The sequence below is a fragment of the Rhizopus delemar genome, genomic scaffold (genome assembly GCF_000149305.1).
Source record: "Rhizopus delemar RA 99-880 supercont3.6 genomic scaffold, whole genome shotgun sequence".
In the NCBI taxonomy this organism is placed as follows: domain Eukaryota; kingdom Fungi; phylum Mucoromycota; class Mucoromycetes; order Mucorales; family Rhizopodaceae; genus Rhizopus; species Rhizopus delemar.
This window is the reverse complement of record NW_027137832.1, coordinates 842095-855556: the sequence shown is the minus strand read 5'-3', so window position 1 is coordinate 855556 and position 13462 is coordinate 842095. Positions and strand designations below refer to the sequence as shown.

The following is a 13462-nucleotide window of genomic DNA, read 5'->3' as shown; positions in this document are numbered from 1 at the left end:
AGAAAGATGACGTTCTCCTTAAAACTATCGTAAAAAATATGATAAACATACTTTGCACTGCTTCACTGTACGTCATCACCCTGCTCAGTGTAAACTGCTCACAATGAATCGCCGTTAGAAAAAGCCGTGAGAATTGAAGGAATCATCAGCTGGCTTTTAACCGTTCTCTCCTTTGTTCTCTGTCTTCTTTTGCTTTTCAACAAAGAGATGCCAAGAGATGATAGCAAAAAAAAGAAAAAAAAAAAAAGACTCTTGTAGTTGATCAATTATTATATGATTGGCTACTAGGCATTAAAAAATTATATTCACAGTACTAATATTATTTATTCATTCAAAAGATTTTTTATTATAAATTATCATCGCTTATTTAAAAAGTAGGACAAACTGGGGTATTGTCTTCAAACACGTGGAATGAATCTCACGTTTCTCATAGTCATTGAATAAATACTTGCAGACCTATTCTCTTAATTGAGTAGTACAAACGTCAACAAGAATAGAATTGATCAAAATAGAATTAGCCATCTTCATTTTTAATTTCAGCTTTGAACATGAGCTAGATTCAGGGCAGTTCGGTAGGACTGACAGAAAGGAAACTTCGGGTTATTCAGATTATTTAAAATAAAGAATTTACACTACAAAAGAGTAAAATACTGAAATATTCAATACTTGAACATCTTTAAATTCTTTTAAAGGACATAAATTAAGTGAGTAATGCCTATGAATATTAGATACACAGTATGGAAACACACTTAAAGAACAGTGCCATTTTGATTGGTTGGTAATACTTATTTTCATTGGATGTATAATTCATTCTCCGGCATTTCATCCTCTAGAAAATTTTCCAATCTACAAAGCTTTTATTAATTATGGATTTTTTAAAAAGTGCAATTCAAGAAGAGATTTCTAAAAAACGTAAAGTTTTAGAATCGATAGAAAAGAAGGGAGAAGGAGAAAATAAAAAACAAAAATATGTGAGTCGGGCTGAACTAGAAAGAATCCGAGAAGAAGAGTATAAAAAAAAAGAAAAGGAGAGAGAAGAAAAAGAAAGACAGGCAAGTGGACTATATAAAAGTCAATACAAAAGAGTTAACATTTTGTATTAGAAAAAAGCTCGTCTTGAAGCAGAAGAGGTAAAATCAAAAAACAAAGAAACTGATTTTATAGATCTGTGACCTAACGTAATGTAGGCTAAACGTAAAGAACTTGAGAGACAACAAGCAAAAGCTAATGAAAAAGAAAATCAAGAAAAATCAGTAATTATTCAAAAAAAAATACTTTTGATCAAGTAAACTAAGATGCATTATTAGGAAGAAGAAACAGAGACATTCAACATTCCAATGGAGGAATGGCATTCGACGTTTTAAGAGCAATGGGACAACCCTATTCGAATTATTTGCAGAAACAGATAAACAGTGTAAACTTCGTCTTCGTGCACTTGAACTTATGGATGAACAACAATCAGAGGTAATGAAAGGAGAAAAAAAAAAAGCCCAATCCAGCATATGACTAAATGAAAAAGAATACGTTAGAAACAAGGACGCAATGAATTCATGAAGACATTGGAAGAAATGGAAGCACATATGCGTCTTGATGATTTGAAACAAAAAAGAGGTGTTACGATTGAAGATAAAAAGAAGACCAAAAAACAAGGTCCAGCTGTGGTGCCTATCCAAATCGAATTAATCTCATCTGATATTGACAGATTGTATTCACAAATTTATGCTTATTTTGCTGTAAGTGTTCATAGATCCTATCTTTTCGTTTTTACTCATTTTATTTGTAAAGTATACATTGGAAGAGTGGGAAGAATACATGGCAGCAAGACCAGAAGAAGAAAAGAGAAGTGTGCCTGGTAAACGAGCTGCAGTACTTCAAAAACAAGCAGCAGAATATATTAAGCCATTGATGAGACAATTGAAAAAGGGAACTCTGGAACCCGATGTCTTGGCCCGTGTTGCTGAAATTGCACAACGTATGCAAAAACGACTTTATCGTGACGCTCAAGATGCATATCTTCAGCTATCCATTGGTAATGCACCTTGGCCCATTGGTGTAACTATGGTGGGGTAAGTTTAAACACCGGGTTTGAAATGACTGTTTATTTATCGCTTTTGATAGTATTCATGAACGATCTGCTCGTGAAAAGATTAGTTCTTCTCAAGTGGCTCATGTATTAAACGATGAAACATCAAGAAAATGGATTCAGTCCGTTAAACGATTGATGACCTTTGCACAAACAAAGTATCCTCCTTATACTTTAAGCCAAATTTCATAATAAATACCACTTTTATTTAGCAACATTTCGTTGTTATAACCGTATCATCATCATCCACATCATCAAATTGAAGTATTGGGCCTTTATAACCCTTTTTTCTGGCAACAACAGAATACCATGACATGTATGTGTTGTATTCATTGACTTCTTCTCTCATCTGTCGTATTGTCTTGTCTAATTCTTCCTCTTCAATCCATCTATTCGTTATCCACTCTCGTCTATAATTTCCAATCGTCCTTTCCCAGTATTCTAATAGCAGTGAGCCTATTTCTCCACCATGATGTCCGACAGGTGTATGTGTATGATAAATCTGCATCCCCATCAGTTGATTTATGTTTGCAAGCCGATTTGGCCATGGATTTCTCGCTGCAACATCTTTACTTGTAGGTGAGTATGGAGGTTGTTGTGTAGACATAAGCACTACTATTAATACAATTTATATTCTCACCTGTTGATAATATATAAAGACTTACATTGTGTTAGGGTATTCATAGATGGTCCTGCATCAAACAAGTCATCGTATGCTTCTACACATTCAATATAAGCACCTTTTTTCATGATTCTTATGAACTCTTTTAATACATCATCCCATAGCTGATCAGGCATGGTGTTTAGCATTGAACGTACAAATATATAATCAAACGTTGCATCTTCATAAGGTAAAGGAAGTTCAATCAAGTCAATACGCTGATGCAAAATGTTTCTTCCGCAAGGGCTTGTATGAAATAAGTCTTTGATAAACCACAATGTCTATTTTTTAAACAAACCTTGTTGGCAATACATTTTTATCAATATCAATGCCAATAAAATAAGAAAAAGGGAATCGTGCCGCCATATCCTAATCATACACAAAATATCAAAAAAAAAAAAAAAAAAAAATACAAAAAATATAAGCATTTTTTTTTTACTGCCGTCCAAAAACCAGCACCACATCCAATATCTAATACTTCACTACCGCCCGCCTGTAATAATCTTTCGATGGGTGCTTTAAAATCATTTTCAAACGCTAACCGAAGAGCGTTATGTCTCACCCAGTCTCGTTCTATATCGTCAGCTGTATTTGGTAATCTTGGCTTCATGTTATATTTTGTTGAAGATCTCCATTTTAATTTTAAAAAAGAAGCGATTCCTCCAGTATTATTATTCGTGTCATTAGAACTATTGAACATATTAAAGTGTAAATAATGAAGAAAGAAAAAAGAAAAGTATTTGCTTCAAGGTATAAGGAAAAAAAATTAGGGTTTGTATTCCGATTTGTAAATCTTTAGTTTGAAGAAAAACTGAGTCCGATAAATATGATTAAAATGCATTAAAAAGACCTTCATTTTGTTTCAGAAGATGTTTATACAAATATATAGCTTTTATATTTTATTTACTGTGTGTGATTATGTGTATACAAATATTGAATTTATTGAACAAAGCTGTTACCCTTGGCAATGTTCTTCTTTAATTCAGGAACAGCCTTAGCGATGAGTTCCTTTTCATAGTCAGAGATTTGACCGAGTTCATTGATCTTTTCAACGCCTTCAGGGCCAAGTTCAATGTTGGTAGAGAAATATTCAACACCATCCTTGGCAAAGACATCAGACTTAACAAAAGAGGGTTCAACAACACCCTTCTTACCACCAACAGTGGCTTCCAAGACAGAGTTGGCGAAACGAGCACCAGCAAAAGCCATGGAGAGAGTGGCAGAACCAGTACCATTCTTGGCTTGAACGACTTCATCACCACCGAATTGGATACGGTGGGTCAAGGCATCGAGTTCTTCCTTGCTGAATTCGAGACCGGTTTGAGAGAGGAGAGGGACAATGGTCACACCAGAGTGACCACCGACAACGGTAACTTTGACATCGTTGGGGTCCAAGTTCTTGACTTCGGCAACAAAGCGAGAGGCACGGACGACATCAAGAGTAGTGACACCATACAAACGCTTAGGGTTGAAGACACCAGCCTTCTTTAAGGTTTCGGCAAAGATGGGGACAGTGGAGTTGACAGGGTTAGAGATGATAAGGAAGTGAGCATTGGGACAGTGCCTATACATACATAATCAATTTACAATTTACTCAATACACACAAAAAACTTACTTGGCAGCAGCTTCAGCAAGATCACGAACAATGGAGGCATTGGTGTTGAATAAATCATCACGGGTCATACCAGGCTTACGAGGAACACCAGCAGGAATAACAACAACGTGAGCACCTTCAAGAGCAGTCTTCAAACCTTCATTTTCAGGAGTGTGACCAGTGACCTTGGAGTTGGTGTTAATGTGGCTAAGATCAGCAGCGACACCGGGAGTGTTGACAATATCGTAAAGAGAAAGATGGGTGACGTGAGGGTTTTCCTTCAATAACAAGGACAAGGGTTGACCAATACCACCGGCAGCACCAAGAACAGCAACTTTAGAGAGGTTGGCAGCAGAGGTAGAGAAAGAGCGCTTGGCAGCAATAGAAAAAACACGAGAGGCGGCAAACATTTTTGGTTGAAACGGAAAAGAAGAGGAAAAAAAAAAAGAGGAAATCTGTTTATAAGAGAAAAGAAAAAGCAGGGTTTAATCCAAATTCCGACATACCGGGTAAACCTTTATAAGGTCTTTGCTAAAGGCTTTCTAACGTAATTCTGCATTTTTTGGTGTTTACAACTGAAGCTTGGTACGCGAAAAGAGTTACATGTTTTGATGCTTATAGTATTTGACTGATATGCATACTGTCAATTACTATGTAACCTGAATATTACTAGTTATGTATCTAATATATTTAAAAGATAACTCAAGAGGTACAATACAAATGATGCATGTGCTAAATGTATCTGGTTTTTCTAGCTACATTAACAATGAGTACACTCAGGAGCAACATAATGGATATTATAGAAAAATTACATAAAAATGGAATTATTTTTTTAAAATAAGCTAGCTAGGCTGTAAATATGAATAGAAGCATCTCTAATCTCTATCTCTCCAAATGCGTCAGTTTGTAGCTTTGCAGCATTCGCTAGATGGTTGATATATACGAAGATAATCTACTCATCGCAATCTAGATATTCTTGCAATCCAAAAGAGTCTAATGCATTATTTTTATCGTTTTTGGGCATCACTAATTTACACATTTTATTACTTTTTCTTTGCTTATGGAAATAGATTGATAATTGAGCCAACGAATACGTATCGTTTGAGTATCACATGTTTTGACTGTAAACAGTCTGATATAGCAACTTTTGTCAAAGTAGCGTAACGTCTATTAAAAAGTCGCAATGATATTACTAACAATAGGTTTACAATATTAAAGTATGAAAGGCAATCATGCTTGACATTAAATCCAAATAAAAACATATAATTCGCCATTATCCACTCGATAATAGTGACACCCGATAAAGTAAAATTCTTCTCTGTTGTCCTCTTAGAGAACAACGTTAAAGATATCGTGGCATTGTGTGTTACTATTAGCCACTATAAAAACTACAAATGATTAACATTCACTGATTTATTCAATGCACTTTTAACTTTTCAAAGCCTCTGCAACACGAACATTCATATAATTTATAACCGCTAATGTTTGTTTTCTTTTGAGACGTTTGAGAAGCTGACTTCTTTCTTTTTTCCTTCATGATCATTTTTAGATTTGATTGATCCTCTTTGGATATGAGGCTACAAAACTCACAACTGATTTCTTTAACACGAAATCATCTTTTTTACTTTTATCTTTCTATTCAAAGGTTAGGCTTGCTAGACTAAAAAATAAAATAAAGATAATTGTTCAATGTTTATTTTTAAAAGTTGTAAATATCTTGCTTTTTGTTTTTATTTTTAATACATTCATCTTTGGTTAGTGCTAATAACCTTCTACCCCCTATGAAAGTAAGCATTTTTGGTGTAAAGATCAAAGGACATGAAAGAGAGTTTTGGAAACATATACTTTTGTCGTTATTTAACACTAGCGTGTATAAATTAAAGCAAGGAAGAGTATTAATGTAGTTCACGACAGTATTAAGTTAACTGAATTTGAATAGACAGAAAGAAAGCCTTACAATAGTTTAAAACAAGTACATTATGTCAATACCAATAAGAATAATCTATTATATAAAACCTTTAAAAAATCAAATCTCCATCATTAAAATACAATCTGTTGTCAGTTTTTAACAAGCTGCTTGTCAATAAAAAAAGCCTATTGTATTGAAGAAGATATTTGATTGGCCGCATATCTCTAAGCATTCATAAAAAAGTCACGTAAACCCAGTGTTTTATTCCAACCCCCTCCATTTTTTCTCTCTTTCTCTTTTTTTACAATATTCAACATGGCCACACCAGAGACTTCACCTGTAAATCCTAGACTTTTTACACCACTTTCTGGTAATTTTGGTCTCAAAGATCAAAAACCTACAGGATCTCCTTGGAATCCACTCCAATGGCCCACTTGGTTTTCATATCATAAAGGACGTCTCAACTTGCCTAGTCCTGGAAAATTCGAAAGACTTCACGCTGAAGCAATAAAAGGTTTTTCTTAAAAAATCAAAAGTTTACGCGCATAGACAAAAAAAAACAAAGACTGACAGTTTTCAATCCTTTTTTTATAAAGACGTCTTCACCACCGGTTATCTTTTTGATGGAGCCCAAGCTAATATCGTCAAGGAACTGTCTCCCAACTTTCATGTTCAACATCAATTTTCTTTGGGCTCTCAAGTAATGCCACCCATGTATAACTTTATGTCTGGCTATATGACTGAAAAGGTATGAGAAAGAAATGTATGATTTTGAAAATTATTTTTAGGCTAAAAAAAGTTTTTTAAAAGACCATGCTGCAAGGCACCATGGACAATGATACAAACTTAAATGCTGTATTTAGACATGCTTGGTCATCCAAATATGTAACCAAAGTCATGGCACAGGTAAAAATAGATTGGAAAAAAGTAGAAATAATCATTAATTTTTTTTTTGTATAGTTTACTAATATGCCCGGTCACTCCATGGTTCAATTAGAGCAAGAAGTGAACGGATCAGATTATTCCTTAAACCTCAAGACGATGAACGCCAACCCATTAGAGATGACAGGTCTTTACATGGCTTCTTATCTCCAATCTGTTACGCAAAGTTTGGTTGTTGGAAGTGAAATTGTCTTGCAACGTCCTACACGCGATATGGAAGAGACTGCAATGTCATTGGTTGGCAAATATACTGGAAGCGATTACATTGCAACTGCGCAATTCCAAGGCATAGGAGCGATACAAGCCAGTTACTATCAACGTATTAACGAAAAGGTTGATTTCGGTGTCGAACTCAACTTGATGGCCCAAGGAGGCCGTAGAGAAGCCGTAGCTACTGTGGGCGGTAAATTTGATTTTAGACAAGCTACTTTTAGAGGACAAATCGATACGACTGGTAAAGTGGCTGCTGTTTTGGAAGAAAAGATGGCGCCTGGCTTCTCTTTCCTTATTAGCGGTGAATTGGATCATATGAAGGTTTGTGTGGATATTAACGAATACATTATGCTTTACTTAGTGTTTTATATAGGGTCAAAGCAAATTTGGTATTGGAATCATGTTGTCTGCATAGATTATTATTTTGTGTACAAAAAAAAATACAGTAAATGTAATATTTTCAATGAAAGAGTCTTTATATAATGTAATATGTACACATTTGCTTATGAATATTTCTTATTCTTGACCAAAGCCTACTGTTTCTTCTACTGCCATTGTTAATTTAGCAACAAGAGCTTCATAGCTTTTATAAGGTGGCATGTCAATACGATTAAAGCTAAAAAGGAAGAGAATGAGTATTGAAGAATAACCAAACGATCAGCAATAGTTACCATGTATGGGCTTTTGGTAATTGTGTTATTTCACCCGCTTTTTCAATAGTAAATCTTCTGGGACCATCACTGCCTTGAAGATCCTTAAATCCGTTGACTGGAATGCGTGAAGTACCTGTTGTGAATTGCAGCAATCTAGATTTCTTTTCACTATCCCAACTACGGATACACTTCCAAAACCATTGGATAACATCATCTTGTTCAGTGTATCCTCTATAGTCTGTATGTTTCTTCCAGTCATCCACATCAATTTCAGCAATACCACCAATCAAAAGTTCTAATTCACGTTCATCAAACACATTGATCAAATCTTGAGGAATAAGTTGATTGAATCCTTCCTTAAATGCCTTGAATTGTTCATCAACACGTTTAGAAATACGCCACTCTGTTACTAGGCTATTTACAGATTGAGTTAATAGAACAAATAAATCAAATAGTAAAAGATACTTACTCTACATATTCTTTTTTGTTTTCTTCAGTAACTTCAATGTTTCTTCCATCTTCTTTGAGATCTACTGTGACCACTTCACCGAATTTATCATCATCCACAGAAAACGTCAAGTCAAGTACATCAGTGATATCATTGTCACTATAAAAATCCATTTTTAGCGTCTTTTTCTTTCTTTCTCCGTATTAATCATTCTCCCACTCACATAATCCATTTTAGACTTCTATAAAAGTCAGCATCTACACTTTCCATATCAGCCACAAGCACTTTCTTGTTCAAAATCATCTTGTAAAATGACACAATAAAGAAGGCATCCAAGAATCGACGATGGAAAATAGCTAAACCAACGACTCGTCCAATGAACCTAAAGTAATTGAGATGTTCGGGATTAATGCTCGAATGAGGATTGATTTGAAGTGTATAGTTGTCATGAGCTGAATATTCAAATAGACAATAAAATGGATTAAACATCTCATGCGATAATAAAAAGAAGAATTCGCGTGAAAGACCACCATAATCAAGACCATCTTCTCCATCAAATTTGATCATCAATCGCTTTTTAAGATCAGCAGGTACTTGTCGCATAATTTCTGCATAGGCATCTTCAAAGATATGATCACGGCGCACTTTAATATGGCATTGACCAGGCACAGGACGAAGTGCGGGTTGAGAACGGAAATAGATGAGCTTGCGACGGAAATCGCGCTTGTATTGAGGTACGTTTTGATCAAGGCTGCTAGGTAATCGAGGATCGTCCCACGTGGTTGTCTTGGTATTGTGGTCCACAAAATAGACTCGACCGGTACTGGTCAATCTCATTTCCCAGCCCGAGGGAAGTGGGCCCAGTTGAGAAACAGGCTGTACTTGTACTTGCAAGTTAGAACCGGGACCAATGGTATTAATATATTGCTGACGTCGAGGGTCTACCCAAGTCGTTGTACGTGTATTATGGTCTACAAAGTATGGCCGGCCTTCAGCTGTTGTTCGCATTTCCCATCCGGGAGGAAGTGGACCCGAACCCGCTGTTGTCATGTTGTTTTGAACGCCGACTACTTGTCCCGGTGTTGTTGTTGTTGTTGTTGTTATGATTGCCGATGATGGACGGGATGATGATTCCAGTGACGCTGTGCTATTCCCTGCTATCGAACGTTCTTCAGGAAGCCCACGAGCATTATGCCGACGTCTTTCCAATTCAGTTTGGTTTTGCTGATCTTGTGCTGTTCTTGCTCTATACACAGAAATATGTTTAGATTTTGCTGTGCAATATAATATTTTGCATATTTACGAAGGTCTTTTCCATGTTGTTGTTCTTGTGTTGTGATCAACATAATAAGGTCTTCCTAAATGATCCACTCTTCTTTCCCATCTAAAATTTACTTTAGTAAAATAACAGGTTAAAGGTTATTAATTTACCCTTCTGGTAAATCATTGTTGTCTTGGTCTGTTGCTGTATTATTATTATTATTGCTTATCGATGCTTCGCTGTACGGTTGTGGTTGTGTAGAGTTAGTTGATGAAATGTTTTGAATAGAAGAAGATCCTGAAGCAAGAGTATTTGTTCCATTACGAATAGGAGCATTGATATTCGTAGAAAGGTTCAAGATAAGCTTTCCTTGAATTGTATCATGATTATTCGATTTTTTTAAATCTAACGTTAGCATTTCTATATTCAGTTATCATAGTTAGTATTTATAGTCATCATTATATAATATCAATAGTTACCATCTCCTCCTATTTCAGTATCAAATACATTGCCCACTTGAACATTAATCACCCCAAGGAAGCCTTGATCCTTCTTTTTAAACTTTTTTTGATCAAATACTTGAACTGCAATAACACTGTTGTTGGTTACTTGTCTAATTATATCGTATAATTAGTATATGATGATATATAATAAAAAATCTCTTTATTACAAATCAAAGCTTTCGTTCCAATATGGATTAAGTGTCTTCTTCATTACTGTAGTCGTATGTGTTTGTTCTCCATCTACAGTAACAACAGCTGATGCATGTTATTAGTTTATTCGTTATTTTAGTCTGTATGTATATTGTACCAAAAGGGTCGGGTAATTTAAAGAAAAGGTCCTTTTTAATAAGACCATCTGCTGCAATTACTGTTAGCCGAACAGTTCTTGTTGACATTTTTATTAAAATAAAAAAGGAGGAGGAAAGAAGTGTTCCAATAAAATACAAGCGTGGCTTTTTAAATTTCCTTTTTAAGATATTTAAACTCAAATTATGTTTATTTTTAACCAATAAAAAAAAAGTTAATAGATTAGTTTGTAAGCATATAACATGAATATACACGTACGAAATAGTTTTTCTAGATTCTCCAAGATGGAAAGATTGGAAAGAAGCATGACTTTTATATAAAAAACACATACACAAAAGAAGCGGTATAAACGGGGAAGTAAGTTCGGGAGGACAGAAGGTTATTCCGCTTTATTCAAAAGGTTATTGTTTACCCTTTTATTCGGAACGGAAAGGAATCTTTGCGCTTTAACCAAATCAATACTTGTCTTTGCAAAAGTTTATAAACTAGTGCGATTATTAGTATGTCAGTGTAGCATCACTTTAAATGGGATAAGATAATAAGAGGATACCATCGGTCCGAACAACTTTAGCATGAGGAATAGAGTGAGATTTACCAGTGTTTATTTACAAGTTGCAAAATAAATAAGATTTTTTTTTGTTTCTAAATATAAAGATATGTGTTCATCTAATCTATATTTAACAATCGCTTCATTCTGTCATAGACCGCAAAGCTAACAGCTACCATTGGCACTACTTTGACATAACCTATACTGAGCCCAACATAAAATCCTTTGAATCCTTTTACTCTATAAATATCCTTTGTTGTCTCTATAAATCCAACAAACTTGTCTGGGCTCAATGATCCACCCACTTGCATTCTTCGACGAATAACTTCCAACGGATAACTGCTCGTTTGTGCTACTAGTCCTGCAGTACCACCACATAGTAATTCTGCCCATGTCTTTAAAGGTGGTTTAGATATGACTTTCACTGGGTCATCCTCTTCCTTTTTTCGTGTGTATTTGGAAACAAAAGGATGATATCTACATAATTGAGTAACAAGGTGGTATGTCCAAAACGAAACGCCTGCATATGGTATCATCCCTGCGACTGTAGGTAAAAAGCCTCTATAGAAATTGACAACGTGGAAACGACCATGCATACGTTGTAGTGCAGCTGGTTCGTTGTATATTTGCTGAATAGTGCCTGAAAGAGTAGGTCGTCTGGTTCTTTCTTTGACATCATAGGCAAGGCGAACACGAATAAGGTCTAGTGGGTATGTAAAGAATACGGATGTGACACCTAATAATTTATATTTCGTCAATGATAGCACAGTCTTGTTTTACAATTTTCGATATTACCAGCCAAAGAACCAGCCATGAACTGTTTTAATGATGTTTCATGTGCTCGTGTTGGCATTAATAACTAAAAAAAAGTTATATTAAGCCTTTTTACATGCTTATATATATATGCTTACTGCACGATATTGTTCGTAAGCGACAAACTTGATGGCTGCATAAGGAAAGATTCGAATTAAAGTCATTGAATGGCCTTGAAACAAACCAATCAACCCCGCACTTTTATAAATTTCATGACCTGCTTTAAAAGCTCCTGAAAATGTGCCTATAGAAAACGAATGAATATGAGCAAATAACTATCATTCAATCTAACCAGCATATCGTTCAAATATAGGATTTCTTGATTGAAATAGAATCTTTATTCTATCAAGTGGTGCTATTGTTGTTTTCGCCTAATGTTGCGTGTGTTAGTCATTTATAAGAAAAAGTTATTTTCACTGTACCAAGCAACCAGCTACTCCTCCTGCGATACCGGACCTTATAACATAATCCAAACTTCTTTTATTATTTGTTTCACTCTTATCTGCCATTGACTTCTCCAGAAAAATAAACAAAAAAATAGAAAGAAAAAAAAAAAGCAAGTATTTTTTTTTTCTTACAAATAAAAGCACAGTCCGAATTTATTTTACTTTTTTTTTTTTTTTCTTCTCAGTTCATCAAAAATGGGTTCATCCGATCTTAACTTGAAGAAATCATGGCATCCTTCTACTTTTAAAAATCAAGAAAGAGTATGGAAAGAAGAACAAAAGCGTAAAGAAGAAGATAGAAAACTGGAACAACTCAAGAAAGAATTAGCAGAGGAAAGGCAATTACAAGAATTGCAACGAATGCAGGAAGATGCTGGTACAAAGTAAAATATACAAAGCAGTTGATATCTATTAGAGTTTTTGCTTACTTTTTGTAATAGACAAAAGTCAAACAAACTTGATTGGATGTATGCTGGTCCTAACGCAAACATAAATGGATCAAATGATAACTCGATGGAAGAATTCTTGCTGGGAAAAAAGAATGTAGATGAATTACTTCGAGCAAAGCAAAGAGAAGAAGTAGTAAGTTTAGATTTTTTAAATATGAAATTTTATAAAACTAAAAACAATTATTTTATAGCAAGCTGCTACAAATTTGGAAGAAAGTAGGTTTACTTTATCCAACTCCAATGCAAATACAGAGCGTGATATTCAAGCTAAAATAAGAGAAGATCCTTTACTTATGATTAAACAAAGAGAACAAATGGCATTGAAAGCTATTGTAGAAAACCCGATGAGGTTAAAAGAATTAAAGAAAAAAGAAAAGAAGGATAAAAAGAAGAAGAGAGATCGCAGTAAAGATAGACATCGTCATCACAGTAGCAATGTTAGCGATAGTAGACATCGTAAAGAAAGAGATCACGAAAGAGTGGAAAAAAGATCAAGAGACTATAATAGAGAAGAGAAAAGATCAAGAGACTATGATAAAGAAGAAAGAAAATCAAGAGAGTACAGAAGGGATAATAGAAGAGATGGCAGTAGGGATAGATACTATAGTAGTAACAGAAGAAGTATATCTCCTC

At 34.8% G+C, this 13462-nt stretch overlaps 7 protein-coding genes across 7 annotated transcripts; 3 read left to right on the top strand and 4 right to left on the bottom strand.

Annotated features, from left to right (window-relative positions):
• Nucleotides 1–1550: 1550 nt before the first annotated feature.
• Nucleotides 1551–2275, top strand: RO3G_08321 (uncharacterized protein; the record flags this gene model as incomplete). Its single annotated transcript, XM_067662911.1, has 3 exons — nt 1551–1733; nt 1786–2066; nt 2119–2275. The coding sequence occupies 3 exons, from the start codon at nt 1551–1553 to the stop codon at nt 2273–2275; spliced, it is 621 nt and encodes a 206-aa protein (XP_067519012.1).
• Nucleotides 2276–2291: 16 nt separating this feature from the next.
• Nucleotides 2292–3444, bottom strand: RO3G_08320 (uncharacterized protein; the record flags this gene model as incomplete). Its single annotated transcript, XM_067662910.1, has 4 exons — nt 2292–2698; nt 2749–2990; nt 3043–3113; nt 3184–3444. 4 exons carry the CDS (start codon nt 3442–3444, stop codon nt 2292–2294), a joined length of 981 nt encoding a protein of 326 aa, XP_067519011.1.
• Nucleotides 3445–3683: 239 nt separating this feature from the next.
• On the bottom strand, nt 3684–4749 carry RO3G_08319 (malate dehydrogenase, NAD-dependent; the record flags this gene model as incomplete). The annotated part of the gene is made up of 2 exons (XM_067662909.1): nt 3684–4308; nt 4361–4749. The coding sequence occupies 2 exons, from the start codon at nt 4747–4749 to the stop codon at nt 3684–3686; spliced, it is 1014 nt and encodes a 337-aa protein (XP_067519010.1).
• Nucleotides 4750–6563: 1814 nt separating this feature from the next.
• RO3G_08318 (uncharacterized protein) lies at nt 6564–7818 on the top strand (the record flags this gene model as incomplete). Its single annotated transcript, XM_067662908.1, has 5 exons — nt 6564–6762; nt 6845–6996; nt 7059–7154; nt 7209–7724; nt 7777–7818. 5 exons carry the CDS (start codon nt 6564–6566, stop codon nt 7816–7818), a joined length of 1005 nt encoding a protein of 334 aa, XP_067519009.1.
• A 101-nt stretch (nt 7819–7919) lies between these two features.
• RO3G_08317 (uncharacterized protein) lies at nt 7920–10663 on the bottom strand (the record flags this gene model as incomplete). The annotated part of the gene is made up of 9 exons (XM_067662907.1): nt 7920–8019; nt 8075–8470; nt 8526–8663; nt 8728–9750; nt 9808–9888; nt 9936–10185; nt 10245–10378; nt 10436–10523; nt 10576–10663. The coding sequence occupies 9 exons, from the start codon at nt 10661–10663 to the stop codon at nt 7920–7922; spliced, it is 2298 nt and encodes a 765-aa protein (XP_067519008.1).
• Nucleotides 10664–11240: 577 nt separating this feature from the next.
• RO3G_08316 (uncharacterized protein) lies at nt 11241–12098 on the bottom strand (the record flags this gene model as incomplete). The annotated part of the gene is made up of 3 exons (XM_067662906.1): nt 11241–11857; nt 11917–11980; nt 12033–12098. 3 exons carry the CDS (start codon nt 12096–12098, stop codon nt 11241–11243), a joined length of 747 nt encoding a protein of 248 aa, XP_067519007.1.
• Nucleotides 12099–12575: 477 nt separating this feature from the next.
• RO3G_08315 (uncharacterized protein) lies at nt 12576–13153 on the top strand (the record flags this gene model as incomplete). The annotated part of the gene is made up of 4 exons (XM_067662905.1): nt 12576–12763; nt 12821–12962; nt 13021–13045; nt 13137–13153. The coding sequence occupies 4 exons, from the start codon at nt 12576–12578 to the stop codon at nt 13151–13153; spliced, it is 372 nt and encodes a 123-aa protein (XP_067519006.1).
• Between the last annotated feature and the right edge of the window lie 309 nt (nt 13154–13462).